The sequence below is a fragment of the Danio rerio genome, chromosome 13 (genome assembly GCF_049306965.1).
Source record: "Danio rerio strain Tuebingen ecotype United States chromosome 13, GRCz12tu, whole genome shotgun sequence".
Classification (NCBI taxonomy): Eukaryota; Metazoa; Chordata; class Actinopteri; order Cypriniformes; family Danionidae; genus Danio; species Danio rerio.
The window spans coordinates 12070002-12093495 of NC_133188.1; the positions used below are offsets into that span (position 1 = coordinate 12070002).

The 23494-nt window shown below is 36.9% G+C and overlaps 1 protein-coding gene across 18 annotated transcripts in view; it reads right to left on the reverse strand.

Moving 5' to 3' along the window:
* dctn1b (dynactin 1b) overlaps positions 1-20098 on the reverse strand; it is an 85941-nt gene extending 65843 nt beyond the window's left edge. For 7 of the 18 annotated variants that reach the window (XR_012389188.1, XR_012389187.1, XR_012389186.1 and 4 more), the window contains exon 1: positions 20035-20098. Coding sequence is in view for 7 of the 18 variants with exons in the window: in XM_073920745.1 (XP_073776846.1) it covers positions 8260-8292 (33 nt within the window). In the remaining 11 variants the exon portion in view is untranslated. Of the gene's footprint in view, positions 1-8259; positions 8624-20034 lie in introns of those variants that run through there. The other 11 variants (XR_012389185.1, XR_012389184.1, XR_012389182.1 and 8 more) reach the window with 2 other exon arrangements.
* Between the last annotated feature and the right edge of the window lie 3396 nt (positions 20099-23494).

The window sequence follows — 23494 nt, forward strand, 5'->3', positions numbered from 1 at the left end:
TATGAAGTGACGTGCGTCTGTTCAAGCGCAGTTGAAGGCTGCGTAGAGAGTGTGTTACCTAACATTAAGCTAGTGGTGAAAGCAGCCGAAAACATTTGTATATGTTGGTAGAAAAAGCCTTTTGTACAATGCACTGATATTAATAATAGGGATGCAATGATTAGCCGATTTCACTATTAACTACGCTTTTATTAATCGAAGGATTCTCAACGGCGCATTTCTGTTGTACGGAAAAAAGTTGCTGCAACTAAACAAAGTTATGCCATTACGCACACATATTGCGTTTTTTCCACACGCAAGCACAATTTTTCCAATAAAGACGTGCGCATATTGGGACTGGCGCACGCACAGCTCGCAAGCGGACCGAAGCACTTGCGCCCTCCAGGAGCACACATTAGAAATGATCTCACGCTTCATGAAACGATCTCAAGTGGTGGCATTTAGTGCTATGTAAACAAAAGATATGTTAGATGATTTATTACAAATGATTAAAATGATTATGTATGTATAAACGCAGATGATTACAACAGTTCATTTACATTCTTAGCTAATATAAAGCTTGAATTAACATTTGACAAATACAATTTTTTATTTATACTTATTTTTATTATCTATTTATTCATTGTTCTGTCATTTATTTTCATTGTAAAATTATCACACACATTTAAATCAAAAACTTTTTAATTTATTTTTAAGTCAAAGAGAGAAATGGACTATTGTTTGTGTTTAATTCATATTTTGTGCTGTATTTGGTTACTTTGAGCAGCAATAAACAACACTTTAAAATATAAGCAGTTTTCTTGTGAATTTCTAAACTAGTAGTGTTTTAAATTTAATAAATGCATAATAATGGTGATAACCGTGAAACCATGATTATCCTCCATCTCTATAATCGTCGCATCCCTAATTGTTAGGCAGTTTAAAACACAACATGAATGTGTCTGAATTTAGAAGAAGCCTACTTCAGCAATACACTGATTTTGTGCCTTGAAATACAACATTTGGTTATGTTTGTAAAAATAGCCACATTGTACAATGCAGTGATGTAATGTAGTTTCAAAATACAACATATTAAAGTTTTAATGTTCAAAAAGCCAACATGGGTGTCTTTATGAGCACAAAAACAGTATATGAGCTCTTATATGCTGTTGTGTCATCACTTATATTGCAATACATATCTCTCCGGCCCCTCGTTTGGGATGCTTTTCATGAACTGGCCCCCTTGACAAACTAATTGAACAGCCCTGATGTAGAAAAACAGTGTTTACATGGTATACCCAAAGATTTACAGTTATGAGGAAGTGTTTGCCATTTGATCGATGCAAATGCTTCAGTCTGACATGTGTTTATGGCTTTTGAATGCAGTGTTACAGATGTGAGGCATTTTGCATTTTGTGTGTGCAGTTTTGAGAATTGTGTGTGGAGTTTTGAAAAATGGCGACCCTGTTTTGAAAATGTGTCTAAGCAGTTGGAAAAAACTGTAATTAGTTGAAGGAGGCACTGAGAATTACCCTTTTTAATTTATTAATGCACAGACAAAAAAACAATAGTAAAAAAAAAGTTATTTTACACTGTGCCACTCAGCAATGAACCCACTAGGGCCTAGACCAGGGGTGTCCAAACTCAGAGCTGGAGGGCCGGTGTCCTGCATAGTTTAGCTCCAACTTCCTTCAACACACCTGCCTGGAAGTTTTAGTATTCCTAGAAAGAGCTTGATTAGCTGGTTCAGATGTGAGATGCGAGTTTGGACACCCCTGGCCAAGACTGTCACAATAAAACCTGCTCAAAATGTTGGCATGAAATTTTTACAGTTTTGTATTGATTAGTAACTAAATTGATAATTTTGACAACTTTACAGATGGCTCATATCTCGTGATTGTGTTGTTGTCCCACACAGTAATAAAATGCTCACTGATCAGGGCCCTTGATTTGTCCAAACCTCCAGACAATCAGTTTCCTCATTAGGTATCTGAACTGAACAATCTCTAAGGGTGCTTTCACACTTGGTTCATTTGCCTGGACCGTACCCAAGTTCGATTGTCTCCCTTTGCCTCCTCCTCGGTTGGTTTGTGTTCACACTCTTTTCCTTCTGAACCCCGATACGTTTGCGTCATTGAGTTGCTGTTTTGTTCACGGTCGTTGCAAGGAGACAGTCATGAAAGCAAGCACCGAAATGGAAAGACGTTCGCATATCGCGGTCATTCTGCTTTAACTGAAGCTTTTGGTTTTGGACATACAGAAAGCGACTCGCGTCCATCTGCCGCAAAAATATTAGAAACACTCAGAACATCACACAGTGTCTGCAGTAGCTGTTTTTGGAGGAGACAAGCAGACATCACTGTTTATCACTGTGTTTGCCCTGGCTCAGTCCCGCTCGTGTCACCAAGGTACAAAACGTGACACACACACACACACGAACGAATGTTATGAAAATGATAGTTTGTTGTACAGTTGGCGGTTCACTTCCGTTATTTGATACAATTGCATTCAAAACAGAAGTGACCTGTAACAGAGTTTACATGAACCGTACCCCAGACCACCTCTTTCAGGCGGACTTGGGTACGGTTCACGGGTGCGCACCCGAGTTTAGAAGACACGTTCACACAAGCTAAAAGTCCCGTACTATGACGTCAAATGAACCCGGGTGTGGACCAAAAGTGCTAGTGTGAAAGCACCCTCAGAGGACAATTGAGGGTTATTTAGAAAAACTCTGACCAGAACACACAGCTTAAAAAATTGTGACGCAGCCTCAATCTTTACTGCAGAAGACTCTAGAAGGAGAGCTGTTACCTGCAGAGCAGAAATTCAAACACACACACACACACACACACACATCAGCTGATCCTGAGAGACCTGCTCCATTTCACTCTCATTTAGACATTTAAATTGTGTCTAATTACACTGAAGCTGCATGGACTCCAAAATGAGTCTCATCTCTGAAACTAAACTAAGTACAAAGACACAAGATAACAAGCTAGGCACACTATTTGCATCGTTATTAACTATTTATTCCTGCTGATTTGTAAACTGTAAAAGCTCTGAAGAGGTGGGAACTTTATTAGGTTACACCGGAACAATAGAAAGGAAACACAAGTGATGGAACTGACCTCTCCTGAAACTCCCAAACACTGCGCTGTGCAGAGACTGACTGCAGTGGCACATTTCCATTCATTACATAGATAAATGTAATATAATGAAGTTGCTGACTAATGCTGAAATAAGATGAAGGATACATCATGTGCACAGGACACGAGTTACAAATAAGTGACTCATGACTCAGCAGAAATTACTCACTGAGGCAGTGAAAAACTGGGGGGAATGTGATTGTTGGGTTGGATCGGAATAATGCAAAGTATTTGAATAATGTTAAGTCCCTTACCAGTTTGAAGCTGTTCTATATGTATGTCAAGTGCTGGACACAAAGCCTCTGTGTTTGAGAAGACTTTCGATGCAGTTTCTGTTCCGTAATAAAATAGTGTTATAGTAATATAGTTTAAGTAACAATTACCACTATTAAGCAGTGCAGGGCTCGAAAATGCGACCATTTTGGTCACATATACGCCCGACAATTAATCTATGCGACCTCATAATATTTTTGGGAGCATTTGTGCGACTGCATATAATGGTTGTAGTGTGACCTGTTTTGATTTTTTTTTCGAAAAACGTGCTGAATCGCTCTTCCCTGTCACTGTATTGGTTGATAAAGCTGTCAATCACTCAAGTCTTTCCGCTGTTAGATGACAGGGAGGAAGCTTTTATGACCGCGGTAGATGCAAACGGCTGAAGAGTGAAAAGCGCACAGGTTTGCAAACCCCACCAAAAGTTTAGGCGCAGATGAGAGCGATCATGACATGTGGTGAATGTTGATCAGCCAGCTGAGATCTATTAAGTGTTTTCAGAGAAGGTGCCCGAATCTCAATGCGTTGAATTCACTGCGTGTTTAGCACAAATGTCTGCTAAATGTACACATCATCGCCAAAGAAGCTCGCCTTTACTAAGTTTACACTGAAACTGCGGGTGGTCATCGCGAGAATCCTGCTCTGCCTGCTCATATATTGGGTCGGCTGACTCGCCTGCTTTTCCACTAACACAGAAAAATGAAAATCAGCTCAGACTGATCATTTAAATGGACACAAACTGAAACCAAACGTTTAAAGAGTGATAGAGTGATGTCGCTTTGGGTAAAAGCGTCTGCTAACTGACTAAATGTAAATGTGTTATAAGTGAGACTTTTCTTACTTTCTTTTGTCTATTCTTGCTTGAGATGTATATTATATTTCTATTTAGTTACTGATGACTGTTTTGCAGCTTTCAGCATTGAATTGAATGATTTATTATAGTCTTTCGTTTGTTTTGTAGCATAAATATATTTTTTAAACTGACATGCATAGAATAACAATAGGACAAAATAAATATTTCTTACTGCAGTGCTTCATTTTTATTTGATGCAAACCCTTTTTTTTCATAAAGTAACAGACATTTTATAGCAGATAGCTTACATTCAAGTGCATTCATACCAGCATAATTATGAGAAATGTAATGCATTGTTACTATTATTGTCATTTTCATCATCATTAATATTCTATTATTATTAGACACACATTTTGGAATTATTGCACACAAACATCAAGTCATCACAGAATTAGTTATATAGTTGTTTCTGGTTTTTGTAAGTCCTAATTGATATTGTTTTAAAATACAATAAATCCCTTAAAATACAATACAATTCATTTTTGGTGGTGCTCCTAATTTTTTTCTGGTGCTCCTAAATATTTGAAGTTGGGAGCGACGGTGCTACCAAGTAAAAAAGTTAATTTCCAGCCCTGCAGTGGCTTATTAGCTGCTTATTATTATGATATTGGTAGTTTATTAGAACTAAAAAAAATAGATATATTGCATAATATTATTGGAGATCCCTAATCCTACATACTACCTACACCCAACTACTATCTTAAATAACTAGTAATAAGCAGCAAATTAAGAATTGGTCAGCTAAATGTCATAGCCGGCAGTTAGCTCTCTGCAACTCTCACACGATCGCCCACTAAAGCTAAGAAGGGCTGTTAATGCGGTTAGTTCCTGGATAGGAGAATACATGGGAAAGCTAGGTTTCTGCCAGAGGTGTTGTTAGTAAAGAGAGCAGGGGACGCTCAACCTGCGATATGTGTGAATCCTAATGCCCCAGTATAATGAAGAGGGACTCTATACTGCTCAGTGAGTGCCGTCTTTCGGATGAGACGTTAAACCCTCTGTGGTGATCCTTCGAAAAGAGTAGGGGTTTAACCCAGGTATCCTGGCCCACTGGCCTCTGTCCATCATGGCCTCCTTACCATCCCCATATCATAATTGGCTTCATCTTCATTAATCAGCAGATGTGCGGTCTGGCGCAATCATCCAGGTGGATGCTGAGGAGATTCCCCCCAATGTGAGTGTCCAGAAAAATCGCTATATAAATGTAAGGAATTATTAATTATTATAGTTAATGGTTTGGTCATAGCAAGAAAATAAAATGTGGCCAAAATGCATATTATTTGAATTTATTACAACGCTAAAACATGTGTGAATGTGTAATAGAGGTCTATGTTTGAGTAATTAAATCAGAACGCAAAGAAGATTTTATCGACATTTTAAACATAATAGTTTTAATAACTCACTTCCAATAACTCATTTCTAAAAGCTTAAATAGGTTAATTAGATTAACTAGGCTGGTAAGATTAATTAGGCAAGTTATTATATAACGATGGTTTGTTCTGTAGACTATCGAAAAATATATAGCTTAAAGAGGCTAATAATTTTGACCTTTGATCTTAAAATGGTGTTAAAAAAATAAATAATTGGTTTTATTGTAGCCGAAATAAAGCAAATGAGACTTTCTCCAAAAGAAAAAAATATTATCAGACATACTGTGAAAATTTTCATGCTCTGTTAAACATCATTTGGGAAATATTTAAAAAAGAAAAAAAAAATCAATGGGGGGCTTATAATTCTGACTTCATGTATATATATATATATTATATATATATATATATATATATATATATATATATATATATATATATATATATATATATTATATATATATATATATATATATATATATATATATATATATATATATATATATATATATATATATATAATGTTTTCTCTTTAGCTGTTTCCCATAATGTGAATAATTACAGGTTTTATTATTTTTGTGGGGACTCATTGCTAGTCACCAACAGCCCACTTGAATTGAGGTTTTATGTATAGCAGGGCTAATTAATGTTATATATGGGATAATGGCCTTAGATTTATGTCTTGAGATGTAAGTGGTAAGTTATTACTACATTAAACCATGTTATTGGCTGAGACTGATATTTAGCTGAGTAAGTTAAATGGATAGTTTCATCAAAAAATCAAGATTTGTTGCTAATTTACTCACTCTCATCTAAATTTAAGATACCTTTTTACGTTTTTACGTTTTTACCTTTAGGTGGACATTAGATTTTATTTTATTATTAGATATTTTTATGTGGCTGAAAGAGGTGTCAAGTCCATTATAAGCAAAATAAATAACAAAGTAATTATCATTAATTAGGAATCAACACATGCATTCTCCCTTTCTTATGTAAACTTAATATAGAGCACTCTTTACTGTATGTCATAACTGGGCTCATGTTCATTTGCAGATGCTTTGACTTAAGAATGTTGTAAATAATGTGCAGTTTTTACCAAAACTGATTGTACTGATAGGACGGCTCAGTGGTTAGCAATGTTGCCTCAAAGCAGGAAGGTCGCTGATTCGAATCCTGGCTGGGCCAGTTGGTATTTTTGTGTGGAGTTTGCATGTTCTCCCCAAGTTGTAGTGTATGAGTGTGTGTGTGAATGTGAGAGTGTATTTCCCAATAGGAAGGGCAACCGCTGTGTAAAACTGCTGTGTAAAACATATGCTGGAATAGTTGGTGGTTCATTCCACTGTGGTGACCCCTGATAAATAAGGGACTAAGCCGAAGGAAAATTAATGAATAAATGAATGCATGAATGAATGTATTGACAGAATATTTTTTTCCTCATATATTAATTTAGCTTTGCCTGCTTTTTTTGACTCTCAAATAACCAGTAACCATTGACATGCATTATGTGCAAAACCAAGGACCGCAGTTAATCTAAAAATCTTTTTTTCTTTATGTTTTTACACAAGAAAAAAAGACACCTTAATCTCAGACGGCCTGAGAGAAACACTCTCATTAAAAATAAGAAGTCTGTCAACATTTGCTTACCCACAAGTCATTCAAAATTTGACCTGACATTGTACTGTGTGATGAAAACAAAATATGCTGATGAATGCTAAACTTTAAATCATTCTTTATCCATACAATGGAAGTCAATGGGAACCACATTTTTTTAAAAATATATACAGTTAAAGTCAGAATTATTAGCCCCCCTTTGAATTTTTTTCTTTTTTAAATATTTTCCAAATGATGTTTAACAGAGGAAGGACAATTTCCGCTCTGTTACTTAAAATCTTATTTGTTTTATTTCGGCTAGAATGAAAGCAGTTTTAACATTTTTAAAAGTCATTTTAAGGACAGCCTTTTTAAGCTATATTTTACCTGATACTCAACAGAACAAACCATTGTTATACAATAACTTGCCTAATTACCCTAACCTGCACGGTTAAACTAATTAACATAGTTAACCCTTTAAATGTCACTTTAAGCTGTATAGAAGTGTCTTGAAAAATATCAAATATTATTTGTTGTCATCATGGCAAAGATAAAATAATCAGTTATTAGAAATGAGTTATTAAAACTATTATGTTTAGAAATGTGTTGATAAAATCGTCTCTCTGTTAAACAGAAATTTGGGAAAAAAATAAACAGGGGGCTAATAATTCAGGGGGACTAACAATTCTGACTTCAACTGTATATTTTAGATGGGAATTGAATAAAGGCGAATAAATGTTGACTTTTATACTATGCCATGAACAAAATCAAAGCAGTACCAACAACAAACTGCATCACATCAATCTGTGCATGTCTTGAATGTATTACTCATTAAACTGCCTCGCAAAAACACAAACAATTGAAGCGGTTCACGAGCGAGGGCATTTTAGCTAAAAGCTGAGCCTTACAAATTCCAGAAGCCCGAGCCCACGCAAACTCTCACGCCTGATACTAAAACACCTGCACATCAACAACACCAAACACACTCACTACAGTTCATTACAGTTACACACGAGAGAGAGAGAGAGAGAGGTGTGTGTGAGACACTCACCCTGCTGTATGTGTATCGCTTCATCTGAGACATGCTGCTCCTGCCGAGACACTCACAAAGGTTTCTTGCCCTGCTTCAGCAACCAGCGCAGTCTTTTCAACCCCCAAAGCACCGTCCCTCTGTCTGTCCTTCCCTATCTCATCATCATCACTGCTCTGTCCAGAGGATGATGCTTCAGACTGAGACCCAAAGAGAAGACGCAGGAGGAGAGAGCTCAGAGGAACCGCTCAACGTGTGTGAACTGTCATTAGACTGTAACAGACATGTGTGTTAGTGTGTGCGTTTGTGTGTAAGTCTGTCTGACAGATCTGTGTTGGTAGGTGAGTGTGTGAGAGCAGTGCAACTGCGCTAATGTCTGTGCTGCAGGAGAGAAAAGAAGCTCAACTGGGTCCTAAAGCCCTCCAACTCTGGATATTGATTAGATGTTCTTGTGTGTGAGTGATTTATAAATGCTGTTTATTGAGCATGCTGTAATTTATGATCAGTGATGCCCAGTGTTATTACGGTAAAACTAAAACAAAAGAGCACAAATTGATTGACACTTCAAAGTAATTATTTTAAAGGCGCTACATAAAAATGTATATTGTAAAATATGAAAAAATTGTGTATTTCACAGAAGAAAATGCATTGTTTTATTATTTCAAGTGCATAATATATAATTAAGCTTAAATATAATAAATAATCTAATAAATGCAAATTACAAAGCACTTCAATGAAATTAAAATTAAAGCCGAAAGTATTATAACAACAGCTAGTTCAAAATATATATTTCAAAATTGTCTATCTGCAATACTAAAATAACACTGCTGCAAATACATACATACATTCTCGGATCTGATTGGCTATATCACCATGTGATATACTGCAATATCAGCGCTTGTACAGCCTCCTCACCATTCTGTATTACTCAACCCACATAGAGTGACAGCAGATCAATAAACTCACTGCAGTTTGACAAATACTGCAGCTGTTGGACAACATAATGTACTTTGGGGGCTTTTTTAGGAGAGAATGTAATTTTTTAGATTGCATCTATGCAGTTTATTTATAAGGATAGTGCCTATTTTAAATAGTTATAATTTCGGAGATACAGTACGTAGGCATCCATCATACTAAGCAGAGCAAAGAGGGTTGATATTGCACCACAAGATGGCGACAGAGAGCCCATAATAAGCCCTTAGAGGAGGAATATTCATTCATTCATTTTCGGCTTGGTCCCTTTATTAATCCGGGGTAACCACAGCGGAATGAACCGCCAACGGATGCAGCGGATGCCCTTCCAGCTCCCATGCACTCTCATTCAGACACATAAAGTATGGACAATTTTAGCTTACCCAATTGACCCTTCCCTAAGCCACACCCAAAAACCGCCATCCACCAATCGTGGCTTAGCAACCGTAGCTATGCGCAGGGGCTATGTCAAGCTTTTGAGCGAGGGAAACAGGCCACATCGTTGTGCATATGAATTGTGCAAATCTGACATCCGGTATCCTAAAAGTTTGGACGGGATGGTGGAATTTTTTCCTTTTTTAAAACCTAAGACCCAAGGGGAGAAATGGCAGCGTGGATCAAGCTGTGTGAGGGGCCCTAAAGTAGCAGAGTTAAGTAGGTTTTGTTTTGATTTTCCTGATAAATTCAGTGATAGACCAACGGCAATACCTCACACACCTCTTACCATAAACGGATCTAAACTGTGTTTCCTACAAAAATACAAAGCAGGTTGTGTTTAACAGCTGCCTTTTTCTTATTTTTTCGCTCGATATTATGAGCACTGCTCCGTTTTGCCTTCGCCAGAGTAGTCAGCAGTCATATTTCCATTTCAAGCAACGAATATTTAAGATTACAAATCAACAAAACAAAACCGAGATTGATCACAAACTGAGCACTTGTGATCAATATACTTCACCCGCAGCTGTTTTTTAGTCATTTTAACCCTCGTGCCTATGTCAGAGCTACAATTCACTGATGTTTTCATCAGTCTTTTGGAGATTTACTTAGTCATTGCTCATTGGTGACGATGTTATACCGGGTTAGTGTCTGTTTTTATATTTGGTGTCTGATTAATATTTGCTGGTAGGGAAAATCTGTTTGTTCACTTTTGCTATTTATACTATGATTTGCAATTTTTAAATGTCACCTCTCCTGCTGTGCATGAACTAAGCTGTTGAATGGTCAGAGTATGAGGTGGCTAGGCTAAGCTAGCTTCAATTTTCATTGAATTATTTTCTAATCGGTTGCCTATTATGTGGTGAATATACCCCTGTAATGCATACTGCAGTCCTTTTTTGTCTGGATTCTTTCAGCAGATATCTCACCTGTTTGCTAAAAATGACTAATTATATCCCTAGCAATGTCTGGACGTGCCAGGCACGAAAGCTTGACAGGCGTAGCAACAGTAACTAAGGCCCCGTTTACACTAGTGCGTTTTAGTTTTAAAACAGCGTTTTAGAATGAAAACGATCCACGTCCACATTAGTGTTTTACCCAGCGTTTCTGAACAGCTCTCCGTCCACACCAAAACGCTGAAAACGCACATCTTGTGGCCACACACACACACACTCTCGGCCAAGCGCTGCAGCCTATCTACCCAGATAGCTGTGCTAGTCGGAGTGCTCATCAAGCATCTTCTGCTGGATCTAATCTCACTATATTTATTAAACGTGATATTTCATTCATCTTATTGTCTTTATCTAACGACATATTCCCCGACTTTGGTCATTGGAATCTATTACTTGATATCAGGTAACATGTTTTGGCTAAGCGCAAAGATAAGCTAATGATTAATGTAACCACGTAGCCTACATTCTGTATATTGACTGATCGCTTGCCTTTATTTCCTATAATGTATAAACTTATTAAATGTTATACTTTTATAATGGCCATTATTGATTATTAAAACTGATATTCAGCGAGAGGGTATGTTTCTTATTTTCACTTAAATTGAAACGATTATTTTTTTTAAAAAGTGTGATTAATTAATTTTTTTTAATCGATTGGCAGCACTAATAGTATACAATAGTAATCTGGAAGTGTTAGCTTTGCTTTGGCTTTTTCAGGGTTAATTATTATTATTATCCCGACTGCAACAGAGAAATAGTGGAAAATTTCTGTAGACTGATGACATTTCATGCCGTTCAGCTCTATAATCTTAAAATGTAAGCAAAATCACCTGTTTTATCATTACTTTAGACTTTACGCTTGAGAATTATTCGAATACTAGTTTTAAAGTGACGTTTGTGAACCAGCAACAGTTTCTGCTGTTCTGACGTCAGCTGCAAATGTGAATGAGTGGCGGAAGAAAGTAGTTAATACAAAGGGTTTTACACTCTCTGTGTTTGATTTTACTTTTTATATACACAATTATGCCATCAAACATATAAACGCGATATTACACTCTTAGCAGTGCGATATAGCTGTATATTTAGTTAATTTTCTGCCAGATTATTAAAAATACATGTAAATCAAAAATACATGTAAAATAACTGTGATTGACTATCACTTTATTGACGATGAAAATAATTCCCTTAAATAAATAGCTTTTATTAATATTTCACCATTATCCCAATTTGTTTATTATTTCAATTACACATATTATTTACCAAAAAATAGGAGCTATAAAATACAAAATACTTTCTACTCACAAATTCTGATCGGTCAAAATATTGTCATTCTTCTGTATAGACAAGAAGACACTAAATGGTATAACTGATCATCATCTGCAGTCAGTTTCTTATATGTTTGTTTGCTTTTATGTTTTGATCATCGTCTGCAGTCAGTGTCTTATATGTTTGTTTGCTTATATGTTTATTTAACAGGGACATTACATTGACATAGTTATAGCGAGACAACTGATACCATGTAAGGTATAACATAAAGCTAATTTGCAGCCCACATCCCTGGTCAGGCTTTTCATAAAATAATAATAATAACAACATAATTATTTTATTTTTAAAGAGCCCATATTATACATAAAAAGGGTCATATATCCGTTATGGGTCTCCAACAACATACTGAGATGCATGCAAGGTCAAAAAACACTTTCATGGTCTTATAATATGAATTTTTTTTTACTTAATTATCCCAGCGACTCCTGTATAAATCGTTCAGCGATTCATTTGTTCCCAAACCCCTCCTTAACGCGAAGCTTATCTGCGCTGATTGGACCAATGACAACTTGTTGTGATTGGTCGACAACGCTCAGCGCGAGACAAATGCCCAGCGCGGTTTGTCAAGCCCCCGGGTCCCCAACATTGGTATAGGATCCGATTGCAGTGGACGCCTGAACAAACTTCATAGAAAAAATTTACTCAACAGTGTTAGTCAGACATCTCCCCAAAAGTAGTCAAACACCAGCATATTGTTCTATTCTTAACTATGACACACATTCAGTATTAATCCACACAGCAGCAAAAGCTAAACTATTCTGAACCTTGACCACTGCACACGTGTAGGAACAGCTGACGGTGGCCATAGCAACGAGAAACCGCAGTGAAACGCGAGCTCACAAACTCATTTAAGTCCGTAAACAAAGCAGCACGCGTCAAGTTTTCATCATGGCATTAGACGCTATATGAGAATATAAAGAGTTAACCTGATACAGTGCAAGCGGTTACAAGTAACAAAACACAATTAAATACATCATTTGCAAGCTAGAGAAAACAAGGAGGCAGCCTTTCACTTAAACTTGTGAAATGTGTCACGGGCTAGGTCTGATTTAATTAATTATGTTTTACTTCGGAGCTTTTCTCCCTTCTCAGCTGTGACTTAGGCCCTGTTTACAGTAATGCGTTTTACTTTGAAAACGCATAAGTTTTGCTACGGTTACGCCATTCGTCCACAATACACTGAAGTTCTCGAGCGCCGAAAACGGAGCATTTTCGAAAACGCTGGAGAGGACGTTTTCATTCTGAAACGCTGCTGCTCCGTCTGTGGATGAGGAAAAACGGAGACATCTGAAAACGGAGGCGGGACTGCTGAGATTCGCTATCTGATTGGGGCTTTTGTGTCATTGCGTATCCTTCCCTTATTCGTCAAGCCCCTATCACATGACTATAACACATGGCTTTAATGCTACCGGAAGACAGTACTGTAAACAGCAACATGGGCACAGAAATGGGAGCGTTGTTTGCACTATTGTCTGTTTTAGGCGCCATTGTGCAGTTATTCATTTGTTACGTTTAGTAACAACTCGACCTCGTCGTCTTTCCACAAAAATACCTTTCTTGCTTTCTTTGCCATCGTGTTTAATGTTCAACCGGCGTTTGTTGAATAATAATAACCAAATGCCGAGCGAGACGCATGCTTTCTGTTTATACTAGAACGCACATGCCCAGAGTGCGCGAATGGTCACGTGATATACGTTTATGGTGGCGTAGTGTGGACGGAGATATGTTCAGAGACGCTAGGTGAAACGCTAATGTGGACGCGGATCGTTTTTGATCTAAAACGTTGTTTTAAAACTAAAACGCGCTAGTGTAAATGGGGCCTTAGATCATTTCTATTTGCAATCATTGCTGTGGCGTGAAGTGTTATATGTTCTCAGGGCTTACCTGTACCATGCATTGCCCAAAGACCACATCCCCAGCCAGGGGGGTGTAGCTCTTACCAGCGCTCCTCCTCAGCTGCAGCAGGCTGCCTTTGTGCCTAATAAACTGGCCTTATTTTGCACGCACTCCTGGTGTATTGTCTGTCCATTGGTCTCACAAGTCTCATACATCAGTAGTCTTTTCTGATCATTCCTTTAAAAAATGAATGAATCACCCATTGTAAACTTTCCCTCACACTTCCAATAATATCCAGGTAAGCAAAGCATCTTCATGACTCATGATGACTTCAGGATCTGTTTGTCTTTGCTGCTGTGTTAGTGGGCGGGGCCGCAGGTTTAAATTTTCCTGGGTTTGCGTGCGCAACAATTGGGTGGGGCTTATGATTCGCAGCCACGTCACTCTGAAACGGCTGAAGACTCGTTCTGAAGATGATTCATTCTAACCACTATGAGTCGACTCTTTTTTAAGATGAATCAATAGTTTTAAAAACTGTGCACTTTCAGATTTAAGCTGGATATTTTACTTCACTTAGAGCTGTGTTACACACTACATGTAAGATTTTCAAAAACCCACAATAGAGGCTCTTTAAATCACAAACATAAAATATATCCATACATCCAAGAATCCGTGTAGCTGTGTCAGTTTCATGTCTCTTTCACCTCAAATTTCAAAATAGTTTTTATTTATAATAAGTAAAAACACAAAAACCAACGCTCACAAACTCAATTACTGCAAATTTCACTCCTTTAGAGTACAGCTGTTCAAAAATATCGATATATCTAACTATTGCGATAATTTCTTTCACGATAGTGTATCGATAGTCCAACCTGAAGTATAGATGCAAGTTGTGCCAAACAACCCCCTCCTCTGCTCCAGAAGATGACGCTAACTCGCTACCAACAAAACGATAAGTAATACGGTATCAGAAGTTAGCAAGAATGAGCATGGTGGAAAATATAAAGGCGCCTTCAGCTTTTAGAGCTGACGTGTGGCTGCACTTTGGTTTTAACACTATAACATAGTGAATTGGACAAAAAATGCCATTTGCAAGCTTTGCAAATCTATCGTAAAATATTCAAGAAACACTACGAACTTGCGTTATCACTTAACAAGCCACCACGCGGATGAATTAGCAGCACTGCGACCTCTACCGAAACCTCTTGATTGAAGGCAAACTACACTGGATAACATCAACAAGCTTCCGTCTACCTCAAATAACATTCCAGAGTTACTGAAAACTGCATAGGAGGAATTTGACATAAAATAGAAGGACCTGTCGTTGTAACGACAACAAGTTGAAATGTCAACTGTTTAAAACCATTCCTCAGCGCTGCGTTTTTAGGTTAAAAATGCTTAATGCGTGAATGCCTCCTAAATCTGCGCATGTGGTGAACATTTTGCTGTGAAGACTGGTCGCACAACAACAGTTTTATGCACTCGCACAAATGCTCCCAAATATATTTTGAGGTTGCATAAAATTGTGGGAGCATTTGCGACCAAAACGGTTGCAATTTCGAGACCTGATTTTCGTCACTTAAATTTCTAATAGTTTACCGCATATTAGAGCCTTGTGTTCCAGTTTTTTGTTTACTTGATGCATTTACATTTTTTTTACTTATTTTTTTTACTTACTTCATTTAAGTGAGTTCTCTGTTCAACCACACAGTGCAGTTCTAATGAATTGAAATGGATAGAAAATCAATTGGAATTGGAATTTTTATTTGTCTGCTGACTTTTTCAAGTTGCCAAAATAACATGACGCACATACCAGTACAAACTATTGCAATATATCACAATATTTATTGTATCGCAATATATCGGGATATATTGTATCGTGACCCATGTATCATGATATGTATCATATCATGAGGCCCTTGCCAATACACAGCCCTACTTCAGAGTGGTTCTGATCATTCATTTTCTTGTCGGCTTAGTCCAGGCTCGCCACAGCGGAATGAACCGCCAACTTATCCAGCAAGTTTTTACGCAGCGGATGCCCTTCCAGCCGCAACTATTCTGGGAAACATCCACACACACATTCATACACTACGGACAATTTAGCCTACCTACTTCACCTGTACCGCATGTCTTTGGACTGTAGGGAAAACCGGAGCACCCAAAGGAAACCCACGCAAAGGCAGGGAGAACATGCAAACTCCACACAGAAACACCAACTGAGCCGGGGTTCGAACCAGTGACCCAGCGACCTTCTTGCTGTGAGGCGACAGCACTACCTACTGCGCCACTGCCTCGCCCATTGTAGGGATTGATTTAATGATAATAACCAGCTGACGATACATTATTATCCTTCACATATTAAACAACTCTCTTTCTACTACAGTTCTTATGGCCGGACAACACCAAACACATTTACACACACAAATGTTTGCACCCTTGGCATAAATTGCAGTGTTTAAGGTGCAGGTCTCTTTAAGACTGGCCCTTTGTTTCTCTTCAGGCCTCTTTAAATGTGACGCAGCTTCCAATATAAAGCCGAACAAAGTGAGGAGAGCAGAACACAACCTCGGCAGACTAACAAACACACATACACACGCTAAAAGGATTAACACTCTTTATAAACTACCACTGCACCGAATCCCTGAGGGCTTATTTCTCTATTACACGTTGCACACAGAAAGCAAATGCTGATGTTTGCAACGCACCCACCATTCACTGTCATACAGTTACAGTTAAAAACCGTGCTCACAAGCAATTGTGGGCTGGACTGAGAGCAGACGTTCAGATAATGCACAGATAAATCTGACCACTCTATGAAACGGCGTCTCTCGGTTGTATCAGAGACAGACGGTCAGCTGAGGATGTTGGGGGTTTCGTGGGGAATGAGGTTTGAATGTTGGGAAATGCAAACGTAACATACAGAGACTGAGAGGATAATAAAATAACAATGTGAGGAGGACAATATGCTACATAATGTGTGTTTGTGTGTGTATATACACACACACACATATATGTAAATTGTTTAAAATATAACACTCACTTTAAGCTTAGTCCCTGATGTATAAAGGGTCACCACAGCAGAATGAACCGGCAATTATTCAGGTATGTATGTTTTATGCACTGGTTAACCTTTCAGAAACAACATAGCACAGGACAGGGAGTAAAATCCTCAGTGCTGGAAAACACCCACTCTCATAACCACACACACACACACACACACAATATGGCCAATTTTAGCTTATCCAATTCACTCATGCTGCCTGTCTTTGGACTGTGGGGTGCTTTAACTTCAGATACTTACTTAAGATATCATTATTTGTTATATTATTATTTGTTTTATGTCATTGAAATATTATAAGATGTTAACAGAATAAGACAAATACAATTATTCAACATTTTACTCATCCCCATTGTGTTATCTCAACATTTTATTCATTTATTTTCCTTCTGCTTAGTCCCTGATTTCCGCCACAGCGCAATAAACCACCAACTATTCCAGGCCTGCATATGCGTTACACAGCGGATGCCCTTCCAGCCACAACCCAGTACTGGGAAACGTTCTTCTAAAATTAACATTTTTAGATCATTTTAGCCTCATGTTCGGTTATTTTAAATTAAAGGCAATAGAAAATAACCTATTCTTTGCATTAAACATGAAATTGCTAAACTTGCACATAAGAGTCTGAGAAAAAGAAGCAAATTATAGAAGAAAATATGTTTCATGCTCAAAAACCCTCCTGAATTACAACAATTGTGCAAAGACAAGTGGGTCATAATTGCTGCCCAGCACTGTGACAGACTCTTTACAAGTTATTGAAAATGCTTGACTGCAGTTGTTGCAGATTGGCCCAGCCAGTCATAAGGTTTAGGGGCAAAGCAAACGAACACCTTTTCACACAGTATTTTGTATTTTTTCACACAGTATTTTGAACGCATTTTTGTATTTTGTTTTCCCCTTAATAATAAAAACCCTCATTTCAAAACTGCATGATGTGTTTGCTTGTGTTTTCTTTTGACTAACATTTAAATTGGTTTGATGATCTAAAACACAAACATATCACAAAACTGCATAAAGTAAATAATAAGAATTATTAGAAAAAAAAAAAAAAAAAAAAATATATATATATATATATATATATATATATATATATATATATATATATATATATATATATATATATATTTATTTATACAACAGTTCTGTCTGGTTCTTGAATCTGATTGGCTGATAGCCATGATATATTTAAGTAATATCAGCACCCATACAGCCTCTTTACCCTTTGTGTATTACTCCGCCGACATACAGTCTGCAAAAAGCAGACACTACAGATCTAAAGTTTAAAAGATGCTTGCTCAGCTGTTTAACTGTCAGCTTATGATTTGAATCCAAGGCGGAAGAAAGTAGTTCCTCATACAAAAGGGTTTTTCAAACTCTCCATGTTTGATTTTGTTTTTATATACACAATTATGCCATCAAACTGTTGTATAAACGAAATATCACACTCGTAGCAGTGCGATATGGCTGTATATCGGCATACAGCCATATCGCACTGCTACGAGTGTGATATTGCTCAAAAAAAAAAAAAAAAAAATATATATATATATATATATATATATATATATATATATATATATATATATATATATATATATAGTAATAGTGATTGTTAAAGTGTTTATTTTATGTTTCAACTTATTTTTGTGAAAATAATATGGGTGAAATAATATTTAGTCTACATTTAGTGAAGTATTTTAATGTCATAAAATGCTTTTTATCCCAAATATGCCTGACATGATTGTTTTGGAATTTCAACTATTGTTATTCTGGTCACACTTTACAATAAGGTTCATTAGTCAATGTTAATTAATGCATTTCCTAAGATGAACAAACATTGAACAATACATTTACTACTGTATTTGTTCATGTTAGTTAACATTAGTTAATAGCCCCTTTCACACATACAGACCTTTCCGGAAAATTGCCGGCAATTTTCCGGAAAGGTGTGTATGTGTGAACAGGTCCTTTTTGAAAATACCGGTAAATTCGTTCTGGCTATTTTCCGGAAAGAGAAGTTGTAACATTACCGGCAATTTGCCGGAATGCTGCGCTGTGTGAATGCAGAAGTGTTATATGTTCTTCTTAATGCCAACTGTGTAAATAATCATCGATGAGATGCGATAAGCCGTTGTTTGTTTACCTTCAAGCTTTGCGTGCGCCTATGAGCGCCTGCACACGCACATATTATGAACATCTCGACATGCGAAAGTGATCCTGCAAAAGTTGTTCATAATATTGATCATCCACAGAGTTTGTAATGTAGTCCAAATGTTTACAAATACAAGCGCAGCCGTTTAAAGCTCATTTGTGGTGAATGATGTCAGAATTTACCGGTATTTTGGAATGGATGTGTGAACGCTCTTTTCCGGAAAATTTCCGTAACGTCCTTTTCTGTGTGAACAGCGCTTTTTTGAATATACCGGTAAAGTCGTTCCGGAAATTTTCCAGAAATTTACTGGTATCACTGTGTGAAAGGGGCTAATGAAGTTCATTGTTAGTTCATGTTAACTCATGGTGCTTTAACTAATGTTAACAAGCACGGACTTGAATGTTAATAATGCATTAGTAAATTTTCAATTATGATTAATAAATGCTTTACATGTGTTGTTCATGATTAGTTCATGTTAGTGAATGCAAACTAATGAACCTTATTGTAAAGTGTTACCGTTATTCTAAATTACATTTTAGTGTTTTGCATGATTTCTTGCACTAAAATACTATAATCAACACTCTGAGTTATATATAAATCTGATTAATCTTTATTGAAAATAATAAATAGTTAGAATGAATGACTGAAAGATTGAATGTAGTGTATAAAAGAACGAAAGCAATGTGATTGTGTACATTTTGCTTATTTCCCCGTGTAGTGATGATGAACTGATGAAGCACATGCCAGCCTTGTCCATCTGCTCCCCATGAATCAACAAATAAATATTACAGAATTCAATAACCTTCACTGTAATTTCACTAGACTAAAACCTGTAACCAAACTAAAAACGGCCCATTTAAAGGGATGTTGAAGGCATCGCCAGCATCCCGTCAATCCTATCATCGATCAGCCACCGCCTATTTATATACAGCCGCTTCATCCCTCACTGTGGATGCTTCATCCCTCACTGTGGATGAGCAATTACAGTGGCAAAATATCGAGGATGTGAGGCATTTCAACGGTTCGTTCATGCTTTTTATTTTAAACCAGGGATTTTAACTTACCGTGGCGTTTTTGGTGCTGTGTTGTGTCTATTCCCGCACAATGTGGACGTGACAGCTACTTCCTGAGGAGCGCGACGTCACGCACAGCAGGAGAGACTCACCGCCCGCGAGCCGCGCTCTGTTTACAAAAACGCCAGCTTAATGGACTGTTTTGGTACTTACCCCGAAAAGGGCATAAAATGGTGTCCAAAATCTATTTAAATTTTCTGAAATTATTCTCTAAGGAGTTTCCATGAAAATAGCAAACGTTTTCCCGCCCGGGAATAGAAATTTTCGAGTTTTATAACCTATAATAACCTATATATATCATATTTCTGGATTTTTCCACACAGTTAAGAGAGAAAAAAAAACTGAATCACGAGATAAATATAAATATGAGGAAATGTTTTATTTCTGAGAAAAAAAAGTCAAATAGTAAAAAATAAACTCATAATTGCAAATTTGCACCTTTTAGATAAAGGCGCTTATTGTTGTACAGTGGAACCAATTATTTGTAATGCACAAAAGAAGCCAAACAAATGGCATCACAATGCTATCCACACATTTTATTAAAGCAACGAAAACCTGATATACAATAGAGAGACTAGTATAACTTTCTAGTAGCACAGCCTGGCATTCAGTGTTGTTGTCTGTAGACCTTATGTGACACATTTCTAAAATGAAAACTGTTAAAAATGTCTTCCATATAAAATTATATATTTTGTATAGCTAAAAAAAGTTATATAAAAATATAACTTAATCTATAATGTGCCTTAACTATTATTTGACATTTTATACTACAATTATGGATAATAAAAACAATGTTACTTTATAATTATTTTTATTTAGCATTACCAGATCAGCCAAAATTGATTTGGCTTTCATGTGCATTTGCCCCTTTGTGTTCTGTCATATATATTTATATTTTTATATATTAGATTTTATATGTATTATTAATGTGTTGTATATTTTTCTCTTTCTCTCTCTCTCTTGTTGTAGATTTGTAAAATGCAAAAGCACGTAATGTTTAATATTATCTGCAATCTTTGCCATGGTAATTATACAATACAATGCAATGCAACATTTATTGATAAAGCACATTAAAAACAAGCAAGGTTGACCAAAGTGCTGTAAATGGGAGACTAAAGTCAGGGAAGAAAACAGAATATAAAAACAGCATTGAACAAATAAAAGCAATAAAACAGTGAGTATTAAAAGCAAGAGAAAATAGATAGGTCTTTAAAACAGACTTAAACACATAGAAATGGAGGGGGAAAGTCTAATTTGAATTGGTAAAGTGTTCCAGAGTTTAGGACGAGCAACAGCAAACACTCAACCACCTCGTTTTTTTTTTTTTTTTTTTTTGAGGCGTGTTCTGGGCACGGTGAGTAAATTGAGATCATGAGAGAGGGGGGTATCCAGACAGAGCAAGTCAGTAAGGTATTGAGGAGCAAGATCATTGACGGCTTTGTAAACAAATAATACAATTTTAAAATAAATTTTGTGTTAAATGGGTAACCAGTGAAGTGCAGCTAAAATAGGAGTTACCAACTCACATGAGAAGACTACCAAAAATAGAGAGAGTTACAGTAATACAGACGGGTTGTTATGAAGCATAGATATTTACATTTGATGTCGCCCACCCTGTTGTTGTCTATTAAAAGGAATGCATCAATAGAGCCGCCGTTTTTGTGCAGGGTAGCACTCCTTTGAAATGAATGTGGGACTAAGCTGCAGTGGATGACTGTGGCCATCCAGAGCCAGAGATATACACATAAACACATATATCTATAATCAGGAGTTTTCCCGGGGGTCCATATGCAAATTATTTTTTAAATTCCGAAAATTATAATTTTACATCACTTTTCTACATTGATGGATAAATGATCGCACAGGCATTCCTGCCAAAAAGCACGTGTTTGTGTATATAGAAATGTATTATCCACCCTCCCTGTTAAATTTGATCATGTCCTAAAACACACACCCTCTCCTGCTTTCACTTCTCACACTGACGGAGGGATCGATTCATTTGTGAATGAATCCCCATTATAATCGACTCCTTCACTAGCCAACAATAATACATATAATAATAATTTCTGGCAGCGCAGCGTCTTGTTGTCATATTTCTTTTACATTGTTTGCTGATTTTATTCAACAAAACTAGCATAAGCCGAGTGTTTAGTGCGAGTTGGTGCTACTTTGCCTTAAGGTGAACGCAGTAAGTGACTGTATTATCATCAATAACGTGACATGTTTAGCACAAAAGTTCATAACATACAAAAACGTAAAAAACTAAATCTTACCTATGAAATGTTCTGCCTTTGTGCTTCGTTTTCTTTGTTTGCTCGTTACTACACCCGTAGACAGCGCTAAAGTCCAGCATCTTTACGTAAAAACACTGTCTCGACTAATGCAGTTGAATGACACTTGTCCTGGGAGCACTGTACAAATATGGCGGCGCTATTGACGCACGCTCAGGATGACTATGCGATATCTAGTGTACATATCTATGGTTATGAAGGCATGAATCACTGTTTGAACATTTCTCTAGGATAAAAATGGCTTGACTTTAGACAGTTGTCTGAGGTGGTAAGCAGGATTTTACAACAGTACTGATCTGATTGTCGAATTTTACATTTTCATCAAGCATCATCCTTTTCTTATCGGCTTAGTCCCTTTATTAATTAGGGGTCGCCACAGCGGAATTAACCACCAACTTATCCAGCATATTTTTACGCAGCGGATGCCCTTCCAGCTGCAACCAATCTCTGGAAAACATCCACACACACACACACATACTACGGACAATTTAGCCTACTTTAGCCTACCCAATTCACCTGTACCAAATGTCTTTGGACTGTGGGGAAAACCGGAGCACCAGGAGGAAACCCATGCGAATGCTGGGAGAACATGCAAACTCCACACAGAAACGCCAACTGAGCCGAGGTTCGAACCAGTGACCTTCTTGCTGTGAGGTGACAGCACTACCTACTGCGCCACTGTGTTGCCTTCATCAAACATAACACCAAGATTTCTGGCACACTGGGTAATATGTGGGGCCAAAGATCCCATATTGACATTTAACAGAAAGATTTCTTTCTCCCCCCAAAAATACTTAAATTTTATTTTCATTTAAATTTTAAAAATGGCTTGAGAGCCAAAGTTTGAGCTCCTCTAAACAGGTTAGCAGTGGTTGTAAGCCGTCATCCCCATAAAGATGGAAGAAAACTTTATATTTATTGAAAATGAAAGCCGGGGAGAGAATATACAGGGTAAACAAAACAGGCCCAATACACAATGCATACCATTATATCTGCATGCTAAGTGATTTTGAGATATTGAGCTTTAAGTATTTTGTATTTTGTAGCAAAATTAATATATATATATATATATATATATATATATATATATATATATATATATATATATATATATATATATATATATATATATATAATTTCTAAACAAAAATAAAAAATAT